At 37.7% G+C, this 23,454-nt stretch overlaps 1 protein-coding gene across 2 annotated transcripts in view; it reads left to right on the top strand.

The window, feature by feature from the left end:
* TMEM131L (transmembrane 131 like) overlaps nt 1-23,454 on the top strand; it is a 149,966-nt gene that overhangs the window by 100,848 nt on the left and 25,664 nt on the right. Inside the window, exons 19-25 of one of the 2 annotated variants that reach the window (XM_051966447.1) lie at nt 1,621-1,693; nt 4,324-4,466; nt 5,667-5,809; nt 8,545-8,731; nt 11,521-11,706; nt 13,571-13,720; nt 14,321-14,946. In XM_051966447.1, coding sequence (XP_051822407.1) covers nt 1,621-1,693; nt 4,324-4,466; nt 5,667-5,809; nt 8,545-8,731; nt 11,521-11,706; nt 13,571-13,720; nt 14,321-14,946 — 1,508 coding nt within the window. The remainder of the gene's footprint in view (nt 1-1,620; nt 1,694-4,323; nt 4,467-5,666; nt 5,810-8,544; nt 8,732-11,520; nt 11,707-13,570; nt 13,721-14,320; nt 14,947-23,454) is intronic. The other variant, XM_051966448.1, reaches the window with a different exon arrangement.

Below are 23,454 nucleotides of genomic sequence, written 5' to 3' on the forward strand. Positions count from 1 at the left end.
TCCAAAACATTAACTGAGGCTGGTAGCATATGCAGTGGGGCGCACCTAGTCTCTGACTTCTGCAAGAATGGAGGAGGATGTCTTCACATTTTGGGGGGCCCTAAGCTTGATTGATCAATACGATTATACAGCATTTAGCTTCACGAGGGAACTTCTGTTATTACCATTGAGAAAAACGACTTAGTCCCTTTTTTTGTTATTCTACAGGAGCACTGACTCTGTGTATGGTCAGTTCTCAACTGTATTCTCGACCATCATTAAGGGATCTCCCCGATCCTTTCTAGTGTTAAATTTGGCCTAATTTGTGTTTTGAAGGTACAAATTAACTTCTGTGGCTGGGAATTGGTGATCTTTATGCTCTCCCAGCCCCTTAGTTGTGATTAGTTTTCAAAGTGATAACTGATCCCCCTGCTCTACTGATGCTTGTTATTTGACCCTCTCTACAGTGCCCTTCTAATGCTGCTCTCACTGGAATATGGTTATGCTTTCAGCCCCTTGGTAAAATTCTATAAAGATTAATTCTGAATGAGAAGATAAGAAACTAACTTAGCGGAACAATAGGAAAATATGAACTACTTTAGTTTTAATGAAATAAAATGTATATATAAATAAATGTATTTAAGTGTGTTTGTACATACGTATATACCTATATACCTATAAACATATCTCAGCTAGTTGGCACAGTAGATAGAATGCCAGACATGGAGTCAGGAAGAATTATCTTTATGAGTTCAAATCCAAGTACTAGCCTGTGACCCTGGACGAGTCACTTAATCTTCTTTGCCTGTTTCCTTATCCATAAAATGGGCTGGAGAAGGAAATGGCCAACCACTCTATTATCTTTGTCAAGAAAATGCAAAACTCAAATGGAACCACAAAGAGTCGGCCACAACTGAAAAATTAGACTGAACAACTAAAAAGATGTATTCTTTCTCACTTTTGTGTGTCATGAATATGAAACTCACCTTTAAATATCCTTTTAGTTTTCTTTTGCTCATGATGTATTTTTAAGATTGATTTAGAGCAATATAGAACCTTTTTTTTTGGGGAGAGGGGATGAAGAAATTGACATTAAATGACTTGCCAGGGTCACACAGCTAATAAGTGTTAGTGTCTGAGGCCGGATTTGAATTCAGGTCCTCCTGGCTTCAGGACCCATGCTCTGTCCATTGTGCTCTGTCTAGCTGCCTCTGGAAAGAACTTTTGAGACCCTTTTGCTCTACTTCAGGCTACAAGCCCATGAACACAGGGTCGATAAAAGTCAGAAGGAGGGTAGCCCATCTCTTGTCCTTTTCTTAGAGAGAATCTAAAGAAAGTAGTGAAGGGACTGCAGAATTTAGTCAAGATTTGGGTTCAGATTCTGGCTCTGGATGTGACTTGTGTGTTCTTCATGTCTCCAGATCTCAGTTCCTTACATGTAGATGAGGTTCCCCCACAGGTTCCCCCACTAGTTCTAGGTCTATGCCAGTGATAGTTTTGCATAGTCAGTATTGGATGATTAGCTGTCACAAACCAAGTAACATTTGCTTAAAAGCCTATGCCATTCATTTATCTTTTGACAGATTGGAATAAAATACTGATTTTTTTTCCCCTCACTGTTTTTATTTTCTTTCTACTCAGGTTTGACATTGATATCCAAACAATCAATTTCACAACTGGTGAATTCCAGCTTACTGAAATGTGCCCCCATCTGGTAAGATGCTTACTTTGGGCGAAGACAGGATCATTGTAGGAAACAAGAGAAAACATTAGTATATAGCTCTCACTGAATTATATTGAAAGTGTTCAGCATGCTGTCTTTGGTAGTCATTTTCTAAGTCCTTAAAAGTATCATGGCATATTTATTAGGAAACTTTAAAATTTTAATATGTTGAATTTCAAAGTGTAGCCAGATCTGCTATGGGTTCCGTAAAGTGATTATACTGTTTGTAATCCCCATCTTACAGTTTTTGCCAGTTGCTGCTTCTGCAGTGTCCAAGGTACTGAATGAGTGTATTATAATGGTGGTTGATGTAAGCTGGTTAATTACTTTGCTAATTTAGTTTCTTATCATCACTGTGAGCGAGCAAAGTGATATCAAATGACATTATTGCTGAATGGGGATTATAGTAGGGTAGAACTAAAGATTCTGATCCTATTAATGGGATTCTGTTGTTAACCCTCTGTGTGTCTAGCAGACCATCTCACTTAAAAGCCTCACTTATCCTTTCTGTTCAGATAGGTAATGATTCAGAGGCTTAGATGTGTGAAGGACTTATTAATATGTGTTTATGAACACTAATAATTGTAGCATGCAGGGATTACCTTTTGCTTATTGACTTTAGGGCCTAGTTTCCCAATTTTCATTCTTCTGATTTACTGGCTCTTTTGGAAAAGTCCTCATTCTGCCAAATGACTTATCTTTGACTGTTCTATAGGATGTCTTTCTGAAAATGTTTATCTGAACTACTTTAATTTTTCCACTTCTACCCCTTTTTACATTTTAGGTATTAGAAATGCATAAAACCTTTGCAAATCTAACTGTGAGGAGAGTACTCTCACATGAAGTGTAGTACTTTTTTAAAATAATAAACTAAATCACTACAAGATTGGAAACAAAAGGTTCTTAAGTAGTATGAAAAATTTCTGAAAAATTTTCTGTTTTTCTTGATATGCATTTGGAAATTATTTAAATTAGATTTCCTTGTAAATTTCACAATTTCTCACTTTTTCTCTGGTAACAAACACTGGATATAGTTTGCAGATGTACCAGTTTTTGGACGTAGGTCACATCTGGAATGTTGTATCTGTGCATTCCATTTTAAACATTTTTTGTTGTTGTTCAGTCATTTTAATCATGTCTAATTTTTGTGGCTCTTCTTGGACTTTTCTTTCTTTTTTTTCTTTTTTCCCTGAGGCATTTGGGGTTAGGTGACTTGCCCAGGATCACACAGCCAGGAAGTGTTAAGTGTCTTTTACTAGATTTGAACTCGGGTCCTCCTGACTTCAGGGCTAGTGCTTTATCCATTGCGCCACCTAACTGCCCTTACTTGGACTTTTCTTGACAAAGATTTTATCAGTTTGTCATTTCCCGTTTTAGCTCAGTTTGCATTCGCGGAAATTGAGGCAGTCAGGGCAGGACAAGGCAGACTTATCCAGGGCCACCTAGCTGGTAAGTGCCAGGCTGGATTTGAACTCGGGAAGATGAGACTCCCTGACTCCAAGCCCTGAGGGCTGTGCACTATGGCGCCACTTAGCTACTCTATAAATAGATGACTAGATGAACCAGCTAAGAGGCTCAGTGGATAGGACAGTGGGCCTGGAGCCAGGGAGGCATGGGTTCAAATATGGCCTCAGATATTAACTGTGGGACCTGGTTGGTCACCTACTTTGCTATAATCCTCTGGGTAAGGACATGGTCAGCCGCTCCAGGATCCTTGCCCCTGGACGTTACGGCCCATGGAGTCACAGACATGACTAAAGAGCCGAACAGTGGAGAATTAGAGCTGTCTGGCTCCTTCCATATGGCAGCAGGAGCAGTGGGCTCCATTGGGCTAAAAAAGAACTCTAATGATGAGAACTATCCTTTCTAGAACTTTGCCTTTTGAATTAAAAAAAAAAAACAAAACTGAGTTCCAAAGCACTGCTAAGTCTAATTGATCCTAGTTATTCCCACCCTCCTAATTTATCACATTGCTTATGCAGTGAGGGCTTGCTAACTGTCTGGTGCCTTACAGTGGGCTGGGCTGCAGCGTGATGAAATAGGCCTGCAAGCCCAAGGCTGCTTTTGAAAGCTTTTTCTTGGGGAGATTGGCCCAGCGTTTGGCCTGGGACCCATTGTTGGAAAGTCAATGAAAGCCAGAGTGATTTGGGTTTAAGACATGGTCCTGTTCTGCAAATCCCAATTTATCTTGTGATTAGGATGGAACATCCAGAGCCATTTCTAATCATCTTGATCTGTCACTGGCCACTGGACCCCGCTGGCTCTAAAGGGGAAGGTGAGGCAGGTGACTTCGCCCAGCCCGCCCTTGCTTAAATCCAGTTCAGCTGTGTGTAATGGCATCCCCTCCCTGATGTCATGGTCCTCTTGGAGAACCCTTCTGGGGGAATAACATTTGTGATCAAGATTGAAGGATATCCGCTCCCTGTGGTGTCAACTTTTGGACAAGAAAGCACAATAGAGAGGTGTTAGGGGGTTGTCACATTTGGACATTAATCTTTGGGTAGAAGGTTAATGCCTTTGTGTCACTTTGCTCCACTATAAAGACCGGCTTAGTTAAGCTAAATATCACGCTTGCCCTGGGTCATTTCTGCTGTAATGGACTCTGTGTGAATCACTTGTAGGATGCACGGGGCCATGAAGACCTTCATGTGACATCTCAGTCTGAAGTGCTGCGCCTGCATTTACAGCCGCTGGAAAGGAGGAGGGTTGGCGTTGTTTTTACACCTGTAGACTATAGAAAAGTCACCTCCATTATCCTGATAAGGTAGGTGTTTCTCTGAGGGCATCTGCATTAATTGTAAATAATGTGACAGATGTTCGCTGAATAGAGGAAAATTTGTTTTTGTGTTATTGGAGTCAGCTCAGTGAGTGGTTCCTTGGATTAAGGACTGGACGGGAAGTCAGGAGGACTTGAATTTTGTTAAGGTTAACTTTGTCTTCCTTGATTTCCTCAATTATAACTTGGTGATCATAATGGCACCTACCTTCCAAGATAGTTGTAAGTATCAAACAGTACTCTCATCCCAGTTCCTAGCACATAATAAGTATTCCATTTCTTTTTTTTAATATCAAGTATTCCCTTAATAGCAGAAGAGTGTGGCTTAGGGGAAAGTTCTGCCAAAGTGGGGAGTCACTTAATTGTCCTGTCCTAGAGTTTTCTTATCTGTATCATAGGGAGAATTATAACAAGGAGAATGATACATGGCTTGCCTTATCAGCTTCTTCTTCCGTAATGAAATATTAGCTGTTAAACACTTTGAAAATTTATAATAGGGCTAACAAGGACGAAGTTATGAGAAGGTTTGGTATATAATGGTGTTTTCCAGTAGAGTAAGGTTAATTTAATGAACTCATTCCTCAAAATAGTTTTAGGTGAAATGACATTAAACAGAATATTTCAGATGGACAGCCACCCAAACCTAGTGTTTGACATACTGTCCATCAATATTTATTGGGAGGTTTTTTATTTAATGGGATTGAAATGTATAGGCAGCATGATAAAATAGTTTTAGGATTTTTAAAATTTCTATTACTTTTAAATTAAATTTAATAAAATTTTATTTTTTTAATGAACAAAAACTTATTTTCTCTCTCTGCCACTTCTCTTTCCCTCATTAAGGGAAAAAAAAAGATAAAGTCCTTATAACACATGTATTTTCAAGTAAAAGACATTCCTACATTGGCCATAGCATGATATCAAGCAAAGGTGCAGTTTTAGTATTTGGGGTTAAGTCCTGGCTTTATAATTCACTGGTTGTATGAATCTGGGTGGTTAACTTCCTTTTGGGTTTTATCTTTTCATCCTTATAATGATGTAGTTGAATTAGAGGATTTCTTAAAGTGCTTGTAAGCTCTGATAAGCTCTGACTAGAGCCCTTAAGTATGGGATGTGCCTTTATTTGAGATAGCATTTTCTTGTTTAGAAATTAAAAAAAAAATAATTGTTTTTCTTTCTCTTTAAAAGAAATAACTTGACCATTTTTGATATGATCACTGTGGAAGGGTTTGGAGCGAGAGAGTTACTGAAAGTAGGTGGAAGGCTTCCTGGTACTGGAGGATCCCTTAGGTTTAAGGTGCCTGAGTCCACTCTCATGGACTGCCGACGGCGTGAGTATTAAGAATTCCTACACCTGAATGGGAACATATTGTACTGAATGGTCAAGGCCTAAATCAAGTCTTGTTCCTGATAATTAAAATAAGAATGGCCACAAAGAGCTATAATCTGGCCCCTTTATCACCAAAACATTGTGGCTTGCCCTTAGTAGATTTAGATGCTAAAGCAATTTTTTTCTCTGTTAAATATTCAGGATAGTGTTATTAGAATCATAGTGAATGAGAAAATTAATCTGACTTTATACCAATTACTTGCTTATGAGAAATGAGACTAAAAGAAGACTCAGGAGACCCAGCGTGCCCTTTTTTGGTTGGAGAGTTAGAACCCAGCCATTCAGATAGATCTGTGGTACCACTCTGATTTTAAAACTTGTTTGACTCTGAACTTAAAACACTTTACTGTTAGATTAACATTTTAGACTGAATGAAAACAATTAATTGTGGTAATTACTTGTATCTGTATACATATAATATAACATGAATTTAGCAGTAGAGAATACATTGGTGGAAAATTTAAAAATTTATAGATGGATATACTTTTTTAAGATCTAAATTCCTTTTTAAAAAAATCATATGCAGCATTTAACTGTGCTCTATTTATCATCTCCAAAGATGCTTATTGGTCATTTTTAGTTGAATGAATTAATCATCTGCAGTCTATTTGACTTTTATAATGGATAAAATCATAAATTATGTCCACAGATCCTATGCCAATACGCTATTAGACAAGAGGCAAATGCTTCATTAGTCATGACTTACCCTCCTAATCTAACCAATTGGAGTCAGCTCTCCAGTGTCTTGTGTCTGCCTTCAGAGAGACCCAGAATGGCTAGTGTCCTGGCTCTCCCAGGTGCTGACTGATTCTGGACACCAGACCTGAATGGATAGGTTCTAGCTGCATAAGACTTTTATAGGAGCAGACGTGAGGGAGATAATTTTACCTGTGCATGTGATGAGCCCAGAGGGCAGCATCTTAGTGAAATAGCACACACAGAGTAACCATAGACAGAAGGAGAATAATAATGATGATGATGTTGATAATGATGACATTCCCTTTACATAGTGCTTACTTAGGCAGCCACATTGTAACAGTATAATAAAGTAGATTATTCAGATACCCTGAATTTCCAGTAGAGGAAGCATAGAGAAATTAACGGTCTTGGTTGAGGACACATGGATAGTAAGTGCTGAAACTGGTGTGAGACCTAAGAGGTGGATTATGGGCTTTGGAGTTTTTAAAAATATTATTTTAAAATCACTTTCCACTCTTGGTGTTGCTAGGACATCTGACTGCTCCATCTCAGAGCTGCTTTCCTGGATCATTATCAGGATGGTGGTTCTCCTCTGCATTCCCTTAACTAAATTCTCTTCCTCTCTCCCTTCTCGAGCTCATTAACTCCCTATCCTGAATCTTATTCACAAATTATCCAGCTCTGGAATTCTAGTTCTGTATCTCATTTGCTGGGACTCCTTCCCCATCTTGGATTCAGGATGCTGTACATAGTCCTCATGGTTTTCCCATTCATCCTTTGTGGAATTGTTCTGTTAATGTACTGCCACCTCAGGCTTTTACCCAATTAAATCATCCTTGCCTCCTTTCCTTCCCTTGATTAGCATTGTGTAAGCTTGGAGGCTTAACAGTATTTGTTTTTATGTGAAATGTGAACCTTGACTCTTACATTTCAATAGTTGAGGGGGGAGAGCCTAGGAGCAGTGTATTTTGAAATCTGTATAGATACTTGTATCCAGTCACTTTGCAAATCTTGATTCCACCACCAACATATCTCTTCCCTTTTTTCTCTACTCACACAGCTCCCACTCTAGTTCAGACCTTTTAATCATCTCTCACTTGGACTATTTCTGTATTAATCTCCCTAATTTTGTTCTCTCCCCTTAGGTAGAGATCAGACCATCCCATTCCCCTGTTCATGTCAGCAATAACTTCCTATTGCCCCTAGGAAAAAATACATACTTCTCAGCCTATTCAATTCAATTAATTCAGTAATTATTAATAAGCACTTACTATGTGCTAGCCACTATACTAAGCGTTGGAGTTGCAAAAAGAAGCTTAATCTAATTAAGCTAATTAGATCTAATTGTAAGAGACTATACTAGCAAATTTATACAAAGTAAGTTATATACAGGAGAAGTAGGAAATAGTAATGAGAAGGCACCAGAATTAAGAGGAATGAGGGAAAACTTCCTTTTCCTACCTTTCTAATCTTTATTTTACATAACTTCCTTGTTCCAAGTTCCATGTGATAGCCAAAGTTAGTTTACCTGTTATCCCCTAAACTCTAGACTATGTCCCATTCCTGGAATAAACTCATTTCTTGATCTCTGTCTCTCAGAATTTTTATTTTTCTTAAAAGCTTAAAAGATGCTACCATCTCCATCTATTGAAACTTCATCAGTCCCCTTTCTCCCTCACCCACTCTTACTTTCCTCTGATTTGGTGATATCTTTACTCTCAGATTATTTTATGTTTACTAATTTGTGTGTGTATAGTCTTGTATAGAGAAAAGCCAGATTGTAAAAACCCTCAAATTTATGATTCCTTGAGATAAATAGAATGGTTGCAGAAGTTAAGCTGAAATTACACTTTGTCAAGTTAATGCTGATTGATTTTGATTGTGTCATCTGTGATGATTAATAACTCCTGTTGATATATCATTTTCAAAACATTTAACCATGATTTCCTTACCAAATGTTACTTTTGTCTTCCCTAGAATTGAAGGACAGCAAGCAAATCTTATCCATTACCAAAAATTTCAAGGTTGAGAATGTTGGTCTTCTTACCACAACAGTTTCCTCAATGAAGATCAATGGATATAATTGCCAAGGCTATGGATTTGAAGTGCTTGGCTGCCGAGAGTTTTCCCTGGATCCAAACTCATCCCGGGAGATCAGCATTGTGTAAGCTTGGGAATTTAGCAATATTTCACTTTATTTGAATTGTGAATTTTGCCTCTTACATTTAAACTAATAGGGGAGAAACACAAACAGTGTGTTTTGAAATCTGTGTATATTGTATCAAAATATTTGAATATACTTTTATTTTAAATCATAGCATACCTATAATGTATAATGTTTTGCGCAAGAGCAGGTTGGAAAAAAAAAAGTCAGATTTTTTTCCTTTTTATTTCACAGTGAAACTTGGCTCTTTTTTCCCCCTTATAGTTTATAGGTCTCTTAATTTGTTTTCTCCCTCTCATACATAATTCTTTGCAACTAGAGGAAAGCTCTAGTTTGCTTTTTATTCGACATTTTCATAATGCTTGTAAATAGAAAGCCAATCCATTTTCTTGATAGCATCTGTGAGCAAACTCTCAGTAGTTCATTTGGCTGTGATCACTAGTTGGACAAACTCTGAAGTTGTCATTTTTTTAAAAAGATTTTTATTTAATGTGCACAGGAGTATCCTTTTTGTTGAATAGAAATCCATCAAATGACTGCAGTCCAATTTCATGAAAATATGGCATGCCATTTTGAAAGTGGGCTTTATGAAACTTAGAAGTTTTTTGTTCTTTAAAAAAAAATCTAGCCACTTGGGGCCACCTCTCTTTTTCTTGATTTCTTCTTCCTTAAAATTAGAGGGTGGGGGTAGGGGAGAGGAGGAAATCAGCTGTCAGTTCAGAAAAAAAATGGTAATCCTGATGCGTTCTTTGCTATGTCCCTTATGGAATCCCCTTGTAATTAAGACTATTTATAATTAAATCATATCCTGAGTTAACTGCTTTTGAAATTACAGGTCTCAGTTCATATCTTGTTTTTGTCCATATTTAGTTGAAGGTTTTCTATGGATCAAGTTGATTCTAAACAAAATTAACAAGCTTGGGGATTTTTTTGGGGGGTGGTTTTTTTGGAGATGGGATACAATACGATAGCTGAAGTTTTACATAAAAAAACCATTGTGTGTATGTGTATGTGTGTGTGTATGTGTGTGTGTGTGTGTGCACGCATATGTGCACGCAGTTTTGAAGCTTTACTTATATCATCTCATTAGAAATTTCATGAATCTCTATGAGGGTGCTATGTGATTTATTATATCTGCTAGATGATTAAAGAAACTGAGGCTTAGAAGAAGTTAAAATCATTTTTCCCCAGGATCACAAAGCTAGTTGGTACCCATGGTTAAATTTAAACCCAAATCTTCTCTGACTGCAAAATCAACATTCTTTCCATTAAACATTTTCCTTCTACTCTTAATGCATCTATGTGTGGCCCTTATTTAGAATATAGGTTAAGATTCTAGAATAATAGGATTCAGAATTAGTATCTACAATTGGAAAAATCCTCAGAGGCTATCTAGTCTTATGCCTTAATTTTACAAGTGAAAAAATTGGTCATTTGTAAAAATGAAAAAATTGGACCAATTTAATGTTTTGTTGATTTAGTAAGTCAAGTATTTCCTCAGTTTGGTTTTTTCTTTTTCTTTTTTCTTTTTTTGCATTTTCTCACTAATTGGGAAAGTCTTATTTCCCTTATTAAAGAGATTTCAGACATCATTAACTAGGGTAGAGATTATAATTCTAGGGTGGTAGATTTAGAATTTGGAGGGAGCTTGGGGATCATTTAATATAACCTCGTCATATAGGCGAGGCACCTGGAGTAGAGAAAGGTTAAGTGATTCAAACAGATCCATGGATTGAAAATCATTCCACTAAAACTCACTTAAAATCTGACTTATTGATTTTAGAGTGATAGAAAAGGAAGGAACATTAAAAGCCATACTCTTTCTCAGACAGTTTCCTCTTCCTTTGAGGAAGGTTCACTTGGCTAAAATGGTTGGAACTATTGCAGGAATTGCTGGAGAGCAATGACCCCTTAGTTACCAATCTCTTTAGGGATTTGGAGCCTACAGTAGTACATACTATTTTCCCTGCATGATCATGGGTCATATGGTTTCTCCCACTTTTTTTAGGCCACCTTTCTCTCCCAAGAATCTTAGTTTTATTTCTATTTCTAGTAAATCTGATGTTTTATTATTAGTGATTTTTCATATCGCAAATCTCTTTTAAAAACTAATTAATCCTTATATCTCGTGTGTGTGTGTGTGTGTGTGTGTGTGTGTGTGTTGTTTGTTTAGCAATGGCACTGATCTTTCTGACAGAGAAATTCATTTTTGGGGTGGCGAGGGACATCTTACTTAATAGTACATAACTGTTAGCTGAAAGAGTAGCAGTGACCATGGTAGCAGGAAGGGTTAGAATTTCTGCTCCAGTAAGTCTGGAGCCTTAAAAATGACAGTGAATGAAATTGAATTGATACCAGCCTTCAAGATAGCTGACCCATAAAATTGGGAGGGTGTATTATTTTCACATATCTGGGGGATATATTGTTAAGCTGAATTAAATTCCAGGTGGAAGAACAAATGATTGGCAAACTGTTTAGCGTTCTAGAGGATTATGGTATTGCTGTCTTCTTCATTAGTTTTCAGCTTTAACTCTTTAGCCCTTTTTTTCTGTCATGGATCCCTTTGGAATTCTGAGGAAGTCTATGGACCTCCTCTCAGAATGATGTTTTAAATGCATTAAATTAAAACAAAGGATTGCAAAGGAAATAAGTTATATGGAAACAAAATTATCAAAATATTGGAAAAACAGGTTCATGGTCCCCAGATTAGGGATCCCTCTCTTAGATAATAATGACTAAGAAGAGCCTGCAGGACTCTGTAGTAAATGGGAGATACCTTTTGTTGACAGGTTTACTCCTGACTTCACTTCTTCATGGGTTATTCGGGAGCTGACTCTCGTCACGGCTGCGGACCTAGAATTTCATTTTACGCTCAACGTCACCCTTCCTCATCACTTGTTACCCTTATGTGCTGATGTCGTGCCAGGACCCAGCTGGGAAGAATCTTTCTGGAAACTCACAGTCCTCTTTGTCAGGTAAAGCACTGATTTTTCACGTCGATAAACTTCCTCTGAACCCTTTTTTAGGGAGCAGAAATTATCAGGTGGGTGCTTACAGAGTGCATGAACATATGGTATCCTAGTGTAATGAGTAATCAGAGCCTGTGCAAGTGACAATTTTGTATTGCTTTGAGCCTGCTTACCTTACCTGTGTAAACTAGCAATAACCTCTAATTGTTAGTTTTCTTTTTGTTATGAGGACTTGGCACAATAATCATGGCTTAGTGGACCATATTCATTGGTGATGTCAGCCAATCAAATAGAAATGCCACATTAGCCAAGTAAATTGGGAATTTAATATTTATTTAATCCAATTATGTTTGCTGTCTATTTTCCTTGTCGTATCATAACATCTCACACTTTTAACCAATTTTCCCTTTTCTCTACTAAGTTCCCTTTAATTTAGTAAGTATCAAGCACTTATTATGTATAGGGTGTAGCACTAGCAAAAAAAAAATTTAAAAAAGAAAAATCTCTACTAGAACAGACTCCTAAAGTATCAACCTTTGCTTAAGGACCTCCATTGAGGGACAAATTGTCTTCTAAGACATCTTTTCCCTATTTTGGATTGTTCCTTTAAAACTCCTAATGATTGTTCTTAGTTCTTCTTTCCGGGGCCAATTAGAACCTTCCCTTGAGATTGCCTTCTGGGATGTCCATTAACCTCCCTTGACATCTGTGATAATATTTTCCTGGTTTTATTTCTATTTCTGAGTTTCCTTCACTGGCTCCCCTTCCCAATCTCTTAAAATAATGTATTTCCTAACTTTTTATACCTTCTTTATCCATATACCCTTCCTTGGGAGTTTTATCTACTCATTTCAGTTCATCTGTGAGTCTCATATGTGTTTGCTTACTTGTAAATATTTCTGTAATTCTGACCTCTTTCTCCTCAACTCCAGACTTGCATTTTCAACTTCTGGCTATTATAAGTCTGTCTTAGTGTTTCAGAAACACTTTCGAGCCAACATATCTGAAACATCAAAAATCAAATCTTCCTTCTGATTTCTTGTCACTCTCAATAATCAAAATCTTTGATATTATCTTAGACTCTTTACCTTTATTCCTATATTCTGCATTACTAAGCATGGAATTGTAAATTTATATTTGGAAAGGACCTTAGAGGTCCTTAAGCCTATCTTCATTTTATCATCCCTTCCTTTCTTTTTCACTACTGCCATCTTGGTACAGGCTTACTGATTTAGTCTACTTCAGTAATCTTTTTGCAGTAGTATCTTTCCCCCATTCAGTCTATTTAAAAATGTCAGATTAATCTTGCACACAAAATCTAGTTGTCACTCTTGTACTTAAAACCTTTCAATTAGCTTCCTGTTACTAACCAAATAAAAACCAATTTCCTTAGCTTGTCATCTTTTAAAAATTTGTGTATTATGGTCTTGACATATAGCAACAAATTCAATCACTTCCTAATTATTTTGGACTTTTTTGTGTGCATATCATGATCTTGACATATAGTACTTCCTATTTATTGGACCATCTTATATGTTGATTGTTTGTTTTAATTAATCTTTGTATTTCTCCCAGACCCTAGGACAGTATCTAGTTCCTGCCAAATGAATAAGACTAAGGCTTTTGTTTTTATTATATTTTTTTCAGAGAAAAATACTTGTATCTTATATTTATTTTTATTTTTAGAAACTTGAGCAAATATTTGGGATATAGTTTAGAATGTTCAATTTCTTATGTTGTTGTAGAAGTTTCACTTCGAGTGTTTTGAGAATTAGGCCAGCGTTTAAATGTTGTTCTCCATTATGAAGCAAACTTGGTTTTTGTTGTCTTACAGCCATGTAATTATAAAGCTTATTGCTTTCTTCCTCAGCTTGTCCCTGTTGGGTGTGATCTTAATAGCCTTCCACCAGGCACAGTACATCCTAATGGAGTTCATGAAGTCCAGACAGAGACACAATCCTATTTCATCTTCACAACAGAATAGCAGTCCAGTTGATGTAATCAGTCCTGAATCTTACAAGTAAGAATGCTTGTGGTTATATTGATATATTTTTTCCATTCCAGAGATTATTCTCTGTGGTATATGCACAAAGATTTGCATTTTGAAATTCGTGTAAACTTTTCTCTTGGCAAACTTCACTGGCTGACACATGGTTGAGTTCATTCCTTTATAATCAGGTGTCTACCAGTGGAAAGGCTCCGTTTTTATTGATTCTTTTATTAATTCTATTGGCAGAAAAGAACAGTAGTTCTTGGCAAGTGAATATTTAGAAGTGGGAAAAGCAGAAATCCTTTAGGATTTAGGTTTAAGAAGGCAGTTCTTTTGGATTTAGAAGGCCTGAGATGAATTCCCTACCTTTTGTTGAGCTGTGTGACCTTGCACAAGTCACTACCTTGTTTTCAGGCCATTTCCACATCAGGAAAATAGGGGAAAAGCACTTCTTCCCTTACTGAGTGGCTGTTGGACTCTGTTTTGCAAAGCTAAGCTTAAAGTCCCCTGTTTTTTCCCTTAAGTTAGGCCACTATCACTCCTTACAGAGTTCCAGATAAAAACCCAAGCTGTTATAAAATTTGGTTGTGGTTTTTTTTTGAAGCAACATGTTTTTCCTCTTCACTTCAGAAGCAGTTGCAAGACGTTCCTAGATTCCTACAGTCCTTCCGATAAAGGCAGAGGGAAGGGCTTCCTCTCGGTCAGCGCTCCCCCAAACAGGATCCAAAATGCCACCAAGAGAAGTCCTGCCACCTATAGCCACACTCAGAAAAAGCATAAGTGTTCTGTGTACTATAGCAAACAGAAAGCCAGCCCGGTGGGGGCCTCTAACACCAGTGCGAATCCTGATGACAAGCAGAGCCCACTCCCTGGAAGCTCAGCGTCTGCCCCGAAGGAGGACGCTTGTGCGGAAGCTGTCAGTGAGAGTTGGATTAGCCTAAAATATGCCAATGGCCTAAATGTGAACCTGCAAAAGAATTTAACCCTCCCTGGAAACTTTCTGAATAAAGAGGAGAATGCCCTGAAAAATAACCTAATTGTGAAGAACCCTTCTTCAGAATGTGACATGAAGGAGGAAATGCAAAGATGTATGTTTCCTAAGGAAACTGAACTTAAAACTTCAGAGACTGTACCTGAGCTCAAGGAAAGGGAGCTCTGCCCTCTGAAGACCTCAAAGAAGCTACCTGAAAATCACTTCCCCAAAAGCTCACCTCACCACCAGTCAGACTTGCAAGAAATTTCCAGGAAAAATAATGGTAATCTTTCCATTCTTGTGGTAATGAGCTTCCTAGTATATCTGTCCTGGATCTGTTTGTAATAAGAGTCTGTTTATGTGTTCCTTTTGGTTTGGGTTATGGCACTGAATTTTAAAAATATTTTTACACAGAAAGTTGTAGCCAAGATATGACTGTTTAGAACAAGTTTCCTATGAGGGAAAGTTTGAAGCAATATATACTAAGAAAAAGTAAATTCTGCCGGTTGTCCTAGACATGAAATCTTTGTTTTATGTTTGATAGGAATATGTGATCAATAATGCAAGTGATTTTTTTTTTCATAGTGGGGAAGTTGCCACTCCTTTTTCTTTTAAATTATCTCTTGGCTTAGGTTTGCAAATAGATTTTTTTTTAAATAAGGAAATTAAGCAAATTTCTTTCTTGCTTACTAAAATTATTTGGCACTACCACCATGTCCCTACTGTCTGTGTCTTCTGTTCTTGGTGTCACTTAATTAAGAGAATACCATTTGCTTCCATCAGATGTTTTTAGACTCCCTCCCATAGACAGACTCCTTATGTAAACAAACAGATTTATAATGACAAGACAGACTATCTTTTAAAAAAATTTCTAATTTCCATTTGGCCCTGGATTGATTTCTTTTAGGTCTCAGATGTAGTAGTCAGTACATTCTTTGAGCTCTTCAGAAATGAAAATTTTTTTGGTATAAGTCCAATTTCTAGCAGCTTTAAAAAGCAGGGGAAAAAAATCAACCTATGGATTTTTCTTGTTGAAATCAAGAGTTTTGTAGTTTTTGTTCTGTAATTTGGAAAGAGGTGCAAACATATTATAGATAAAAAATAATTGAGATTGGGTAATTTTCTTAGAGCAAAAGCCCAGATCTCTGGTGGAGATTTCAGGTATCCTTTAAAAGGGCATGTCAATTCTAGTTGTATCTAAGAGGGAGACTCTTAGGATGCTGAGACCCCCGCTTGGTCAGTGCATGTGTATTCCCAGCTGTGAGTGCACCACTGATGCCCTTAGTTCCAACCTGTTTGCACTGTTTCCCTTGGCAGCAGTGGGCATGCTTTGAAGTGGATTCATATCTGCAATGTTGACACTGTACACTTGTGTCTTCTCCACCTGTCTGTGTAAGTATGCCCTCTGAAATTATGCTTTTTAAATTTTATCACATTTTATTTTTTCCAAAATCCTAAAATAAAATCAGTTACCTTGCTTTATGGACTTTGGGGGTGGGGAAGAAGGCCATGTTGTTGTTTTTCTTTTTTTCAGGAACAATTAGGGTCCAAACTGCAGGAGGAGCCTTGGACAGAGGACTCTAAAATACTTGTACTGTTGATCAAATAAGATGGTTTGCAAACTATTAGCACTGAAAATGGTGAAGATGAGGAGGCAGCCTTTGGTTTACTCAGAATAAATCAGTGCAAACTAATCTCACCTCCTTTTTGGGGTGTTGTTAGACTGTGGTAGCATTTCTCTGATCTATAAACCTAATGTAGTCTGAATTTCAGCCACTCCTTTTCTCATTACATTTTTGTGAATCATGTGGAGACGTGTTTACTGGCTGGAACTATATGGATTTGTAGTTGATTGAATCTTTGCACAGAAAGTTTTATTTAACTGACTTTTGTTAACTCAGAGGGACAGCTTGAGTTGGCTTCTTTCAGTTCTTTGATCGATGACTCAGACAGGCCCTTTAATTCTGTTTGTAGAACACATCCTTGGGAAGGATGGGAAGGGATGTTTTAACAGATGTCCATGTGAAATAGACTTAGGCCTCTTAGTTGACTGCAAGCTGAAGTATGATCTGGTTGCCAAAAAAGATACTGCGAATGGAATAAGCACTTATTAAGCACCCACTGTATACCAGGAATTGTGTGCTAAGGGCTTTGTGAATATTCCATCTCAGTTGACATTAATAGATGCATGGTGGTAAAAGTGAAGGAGGGGATGGTCCTCAGTTTCTGCTGGGTGTCCTGTAGTCATTTCTGTCACATTGTTTATAAAGAAATGGCTCACAAACTAGTGTCTGCAAAGTATGTCCGGTGAGAGACTGTTGAAGGAACTGCAGAAGAGATGATGGGGGATGGGGAATTTGATACTGCTCTCAAGTCCTTAATGAGCTGGTAGATAGAAAAGGGAATTAGAGTGCAGAAATGGGTAGGAGCATTAGAAAGATGCATCCTGGGAGGCACACACAGTGTAATAAAAAAAGAAAATTGCAATAATTAAAGCTATCCAGAAATGAACTTCATTGGGAAATGACCTCCCCATCACCAGTGGGGAGAAAGGAGGGAGGACATTTCTGCAACAGAGAGGACAATATGATGGGAGCCCCTTAAGTGTCTCTGTGCCAGTATTCTGCAGAAATGGTTCCCACTCCTTGACCCAACAACCATGTGCCCAGGAAGAAGTGCTTGAGGTTAGAGACCTTAAGGGAATGCTTAACACTTGGCAGACATGAAGTAGTAGCTCAGTCATAACGTTGTGGGGAAAATGCTTGCCTTCATGGTGCCCTAGGTCTCTGTCTGTATATCTCTATGGTGCCTTTTGCCTTATATCTCTTCATTGTTAGAACGTATGTGTGTATGTGTGAGAGAGTGTATGTGTGTATGTGCCCATGTATATATATACACACACTATATGTTAGAGTACTATATATACTATATATTAAACCGTATAGTTTAGATATATACATACACATATGTATGTTTCTATCTTTCTATATCCCTCCCTCTTTTTTCTCCCTTCCTCCCTCTCTCTCCCTTACTCTCTCCCTCCCTCCTTCCTTTCTCCCTCTCTCCTTCTTTTCTCTCTCTCTCCTTCCTTCCTTCCTTTCTCCTTCTCTCTCTCCCTCCTTCCTTTCTCCCTCTCTCCTTCTTTTCTCTCTCTCTCCCTCCTTCCTTCCTTCCTTCCTTTCTCCCTCTCTCTCCCTTACTCTCTCCCTCCCTCCTTCCTTCCTTTCTCCCTCTCTCTCCCTCCTTCCTTCCTTTCTCCCTCTCTCTCTCCCTCCTTCCTTACTTCTCTCCCTTCCTCCCTATAATTTTATTACTAATTTTATCAGTATGGAAAACTCCTGATGTAGAAGGCCCCTCCATTGGTACATTAGCATCTCATAGATAATTGGGAGAGTTGCCTGGGGCTCTGAAAGCTCTTACTTGTGGTCAGACGGGTCCGAGGCAGGCCTTGAACCCAAGTCCTCTTAACCCCAAGCCTGTCTCCTACACCGCGCTGCCTGCCTGGGTAGATGTGGCTTCGGATGTCCCCGTGAGCTTGGCTGTGGCATTGTGTGCCTTTTCCTATCAGGGTAACCCTTCCTTTGAAGGCGGGAGTCTCGAGGGTGGCTCTGCGTTGCCCTGCCAAGCCCTGCGTCCCACGGGGTGGCCGTACCTGGTGCTTTGTGCCAGAGTCTGAGTCAGGCTTGCCGCATGATTTGGCTAAGCAGCTGTGAAGTAACTAGAGGTGGAAATCTAATCAGCTTCATGGTTTTGGTCCCCATCGTGTTGTTTTGTTTCCAGGGCAGATTATTTGTATATTTCTTGTTAAATTTTTAGTGGGATTGACTCTTGTAGATGAAGCATTCCCCTGGACTTGTGCTCCTTCTCCCTCTCCTTGCCCCCTTTTCCTTCTTTGTCTCCCTTCTCTTTCTCCCTTTCCTCTTCTCTCATCAGAAGCCTGGTAAGGGATGTAAAACTGGTTTCTAAAACAGCAGAGAAATTGATGAAAGGGCCTTGGCTCTGCCCACTTCAGACATGTCACAAACAAAGGTACCGATTTACAGTCTTGTGTTTTCTGACACTGCAAGTCTGCAACAGATTTCTTCTAGGTTGGTTCATTCTTCCAGTACCAATTAAAAACTCTACTAGTCACATGGTACTGGATGAAAGAAATGCAAAAGAAATTAAAAAAAATTTACCTTCCAGTAATTTTACAGTCTTATTTAAGGAGACTTGCTTCAGACATAAAAAGAAGAGAGACAGAGACAGAGACAGAGAGAGCTTGCTGGCACATAGGCAGAGGGGCAGAAAAAGTCTCAGGAAGAGATCTTTATTAGCATGAGTATAAATAAGAATCAGGGAGCATTAGTTCCTTTTTATGAGAATAACTGCAGTACTCCCTTCACATATTCTAAACGTTTCCTAGTTGGAAAGATCTCTAGAGATCAAGTTCAGTTTTTGCCTGACCAGAAATGTCTTTTCTTAACACCATTCCTGACATATAATCCAGCCTCTGCTTGAGAAATTTCCTACTGTGAGAAATCATTACTGATAAAGCCATCCATTTTATAGAACTATAGTAGTTATGAAAATTTTCCCATTTACCAGGTACGTTTCTGGATCAGAGCAACTAGTGCTCTTTAAGTGGGACCTGGGCCATTGGAGATGTGATTATCACAAATACTGTGCAGATATCTTCCTTTCTCTTTCCTGTTGTACATGTATTCTGTGACTGTCAGGTCCCTGTTCCTTTTTCCCTCCTTCTCTTCCCTTTTCCTTCCCTCTCTTCTCTTTCCCCTCCTTCTCTTCCCTTTTCCTTCCTTCTCTTTCCTTTTCCCTCCCCCTCTCCCATGTATCATTTCATATAAATAAATGTTCCTACATTTTTGAATTCTTTATATTTTCTTATCTCACAGAGTAGATTTGTTCATTACATTTGTGTACTATAATTTATTTAGTCATTCCCTCAGTCAGTGGACACTAACTGCCTTATTTTTTATCTTTTTCAGCTAATCCATTGTTCCATTCCTTCATTTGAATTGACCTTCCCAAAGTACCCAAATATATTGTGAAAATAAGTCTATGTCTAGGTATTTATTTCCTTTGGGAGAAAATAAAAACACTGGGCCTGTTACCTCCAAGGAAGGACTATTGTCTTCCTCTACTGGTTAGAACCTCCTTTCCAAGCCTTGTGCCCTTAAGCATTTGGAGGCTATTTTTTTTTTTCACCTAGCATAACTTTCTCATTAAGTGAGAAGAGAATTGTTCAGAATGTGTAATGAAGGCTCTGGTTCCATTTTTCATTGTTGGTTGTTGCTGAGAAACACAGAATATTTTTTGAAGACAGTCACAGAGTCCAAATCCTGACATTTCTCCTCTGAGATTGCTTCAGGCTCTCTAACCACAAACTAGTGAATCATATATCAAAATTCACTCCAACCCTGAAACCTGTTGACAGATTCTTCGAGGTCCCATTTTTTTTCTCACACTTATGCCTGGTTGTCATCTCCAGCCTCCAAAAAGCCATTAGACAGCTAAAATTACTGAACCAGCCCTCCCATCCTAGGAGTAGTGTGTTGATAGATGGGAACGAAGATTGTGGATATTATGTAAATCTTTTGTATACATAACAATCTTACTTAATATATTAGTATCATCAACATCATTATGATTTAAAATAGTTTTGAAACAAAGTAAGACTTTAAATTATAATAGGGTATATGTGTACTATTCCATATGTGGACAAAAACACCCGTTGAAAAGAAAAAATGAATGAATCAGACTTCTGTTTAAATTAAAAATATTCAAAGATAATGCTCTTCTACCTGATGTCCTAACCTTACAGTACTGCCTGAGCTTATATGCCTCCAAAAATGCAAAACTATTTCTGGAACTTGGAAAACCATATTTTCATTTACTTAAGTGTTCCACTGACATAAATGAAGGTTTATGTCACTAAATATAAATGAAGGTCTGATGATGAAAGTTTAATTATTTGTTCTTCCTATAGATCACAATTTGATTTTATAGGTAAGATATATTCATTTTTGTCAGTAAGTGAAAGCTTAAGAGTTTTCTTTTGAACTACTAGTTTAAAAACCCAAGCATATCTAAGATATTTGCTACATGCAAGATGCAGACTGCAGGAGATGCTACCTTCAAGTAGCTTACATTCCAAGCAAGGATATTCAGCTAGCCTTTTTTTCTTCAAGTTTGGACAGCCCCATCCAATAATTCTGAACTGTGCAGAATGTTTTTGTTTTTGTAAATAGGAATGGCTTAAAAAATTCAGCAACAAAAATTAACTTAAAAAAGAAAGAATAAACCTTTCACTTCAATTTCTGTTCTGTACTGATTCTTGGCACCAGAAGGCATTGCTGATTTTCCAAGGTTCTGCGGTTCACTTCTCCTTATTTTTTTGGAAGTGGCCTAGTCCTGAATATTAAATTTGGATTCCTTCATCTTAAGAAACTTTGAGGACTAATACTTTAGAAGTTATATTCTTGGCATGAAGAATCCTTCAAGCAATGATTTTTCCCATCAATTATATCTGTAGGGAAGAAATTGTACCTTGTTTGAGGGAAGTGTCCATCTGTATGTAGTTTTATTTTTGTCACCTCTATATGGCATGAGAAATTTCTCACTTCCTTTTTTGTGTTACCTATTTTGTGTCCTTTGCTTTATGCTTTTCACAATTACCTCCCTCCTTCCCTCGTTCCTTCCTTTTCTTCTCTCCCTTCCTTCCTCTTCCTTCCCTTTTTTCTCTTTCCCTCCCTTCCTCCTTCCCTCCCTCCCTCTCTCCTTCTTTCCCCTCCTCTTCCTTCCTTCCTCTATTGCTCTCTCATTTTTTGGTTCAGGGATTTAAATTTTTTTCTTTTGTTTCTTGCTTTGCTTTTAATTGTTTTCCATCCAGGTCAAGTAGTGAACATTAATTAAATTGGAAATTTTATGTTTGAAAAGGAGTCATATTTTAAGGAAGAATTAAAGGATTTTCTTGCATAACTTGGACTAATTGAGATTCTTGCTTTGCTCACTGACTTAACTACAATACCAGTGATAGCCTCAACACAATTGAACCAGGTTCCATTCATAGAGCAGAGTCTGATCACTTGTTCCTTATAGTTAAGAAGAATTGATAGTCTTTTAAGTGTGTTTTCCAGAAGTAACTAACTGCTTCATCTTATGACCTAGAATTTGAGACATTCAAATACTCATACATCCAGAGAACCAGAGGCTGACTCCCTCTTGTCCAACCTCATTTTATAAGGTATAAAAAGGGGGGGGGCATTACTTGTCCAAAATAACATAGTAGATGGTGAGAGGTGAGAGCCAGAAGGCCTAGTCAAGTCGTTGCCCCTGCCACCAGGGAGTTCTGGGCCTAAAGCACTCAGGCAGATGCCCCACTAGCCTACAAAACCACAAGTACTCCTCAGAAAGTGGATGTGTTGTCTTACTATCATTGTGTTTAGGGTCAGAAGTGAGAAATCATCCTATGGCATACAGAGGTGACAAAAGTAAAACTACAGATGGAAGCTTCCCTCAAACAAGGAATAATTCCTTTCCTACAGATATAATCAATGGCAAAAATCATTGCTTGAAGGATTCTACATGACAAGAATAGAGCTTCAAAAATATTAGTCTAATCTGATTATAGAATTTATGAAGTAAAGGAGTAATACGGAGGGGTTAAACTTTAGAAAAGTCCTTTGACTGCCATGGAAAATGCATTAGAAAGAGAATAGAATTGGTGCTGTTCAAATGGAAAGTATCTTTCCTGATTTCCTTTGACTCTTCCAATTCCTTCCTTGCCTCAGGCAGCAGGTAGGAAAAAAAAAAAAAAAAAACAAAAAAAAAAAACGATATTAGTGAGATCCCTAAGGGAAGCTGCTTTGAGTCTTTCTACCTTCCGTTTTTCAGCCATATTCCTACCAGCTAAGGATTCACGTATTTTCATTCTCTTCTAGTTGAGTGGAAGTCCTGGTTCTTGCTTCTTTCATGATCTAGATTGTAGATTGTTTTTGCTGGATATTATGAAAATTAAAATTTACATTCAGTAGTTCTCATAACTTATTCAGTCCAGGAGACCCCCAACCCCTTTCCTAATTTATATATATTCATATGTGTATGTATGTATGTAGGTGTATATATGTGTGTTTGCATATGTATACGCAATATGATTGTATATATAGCTACATAAATACATATATACATAGGGTTGTGTCTACAGATACATGTACCTATGTATGTATTGTATATGGTAAACAAAAGATATGTCTATATAATATGTATGTATTTTTATATTATATATAATACACACACACACACACATACATTCTAGGAGGTGGCTGTGTGGCTCAGTGCTACAGTACTGAGGGCCTACAGTGCTGAGTTTAAATTTGGTCTCAGACATTCACTCTCTGGGTTACTCTGGGCAAGTCACTTAATCTCTGTTTACCTAAGGGTATAGAGAAGGAAATGGCAAAACCTCCAAATATCTTTCTAAGAAAACCCCATGTGGTGTCATGAAAACTTAAGCCTAACTGAATAACATTTTATTTTGTGTACACATGTACACATATGGGTATGTATATTTTATGAACATAAACTATTACAAGTACATATGATATATACATATATAAATGTGCTGTACTTTATAAGTAACTTAAGGGATTTTCAAGGGTAAGTTTTATAAATAAAATCTTTGCCTTTGGGACTACCTTTGGACCCTTGAGGCCCATGTAAGATGAGGCTTCAGAGTCCTATACATGTGATTGGATTTTTTTTTTTTTTTTTTTTGGACAAGACTTTAAAA

Source organism: Antechinus flavipes, chromosome 6 (assembly GCF_016432865.1).
Source record: "Antechinus flavipes isolate AdamAnt ecotype Samford, QLD, Australia chromosome 6, AdamAnt_v2, whole genome shotgun sequence".
Lineage (NCBI taxonomy): Eukaryota > Metazoa > Chordata > Mammalia > Dasyuromorphia > Dasyuridae > Antechinus > Antechinus flavipes.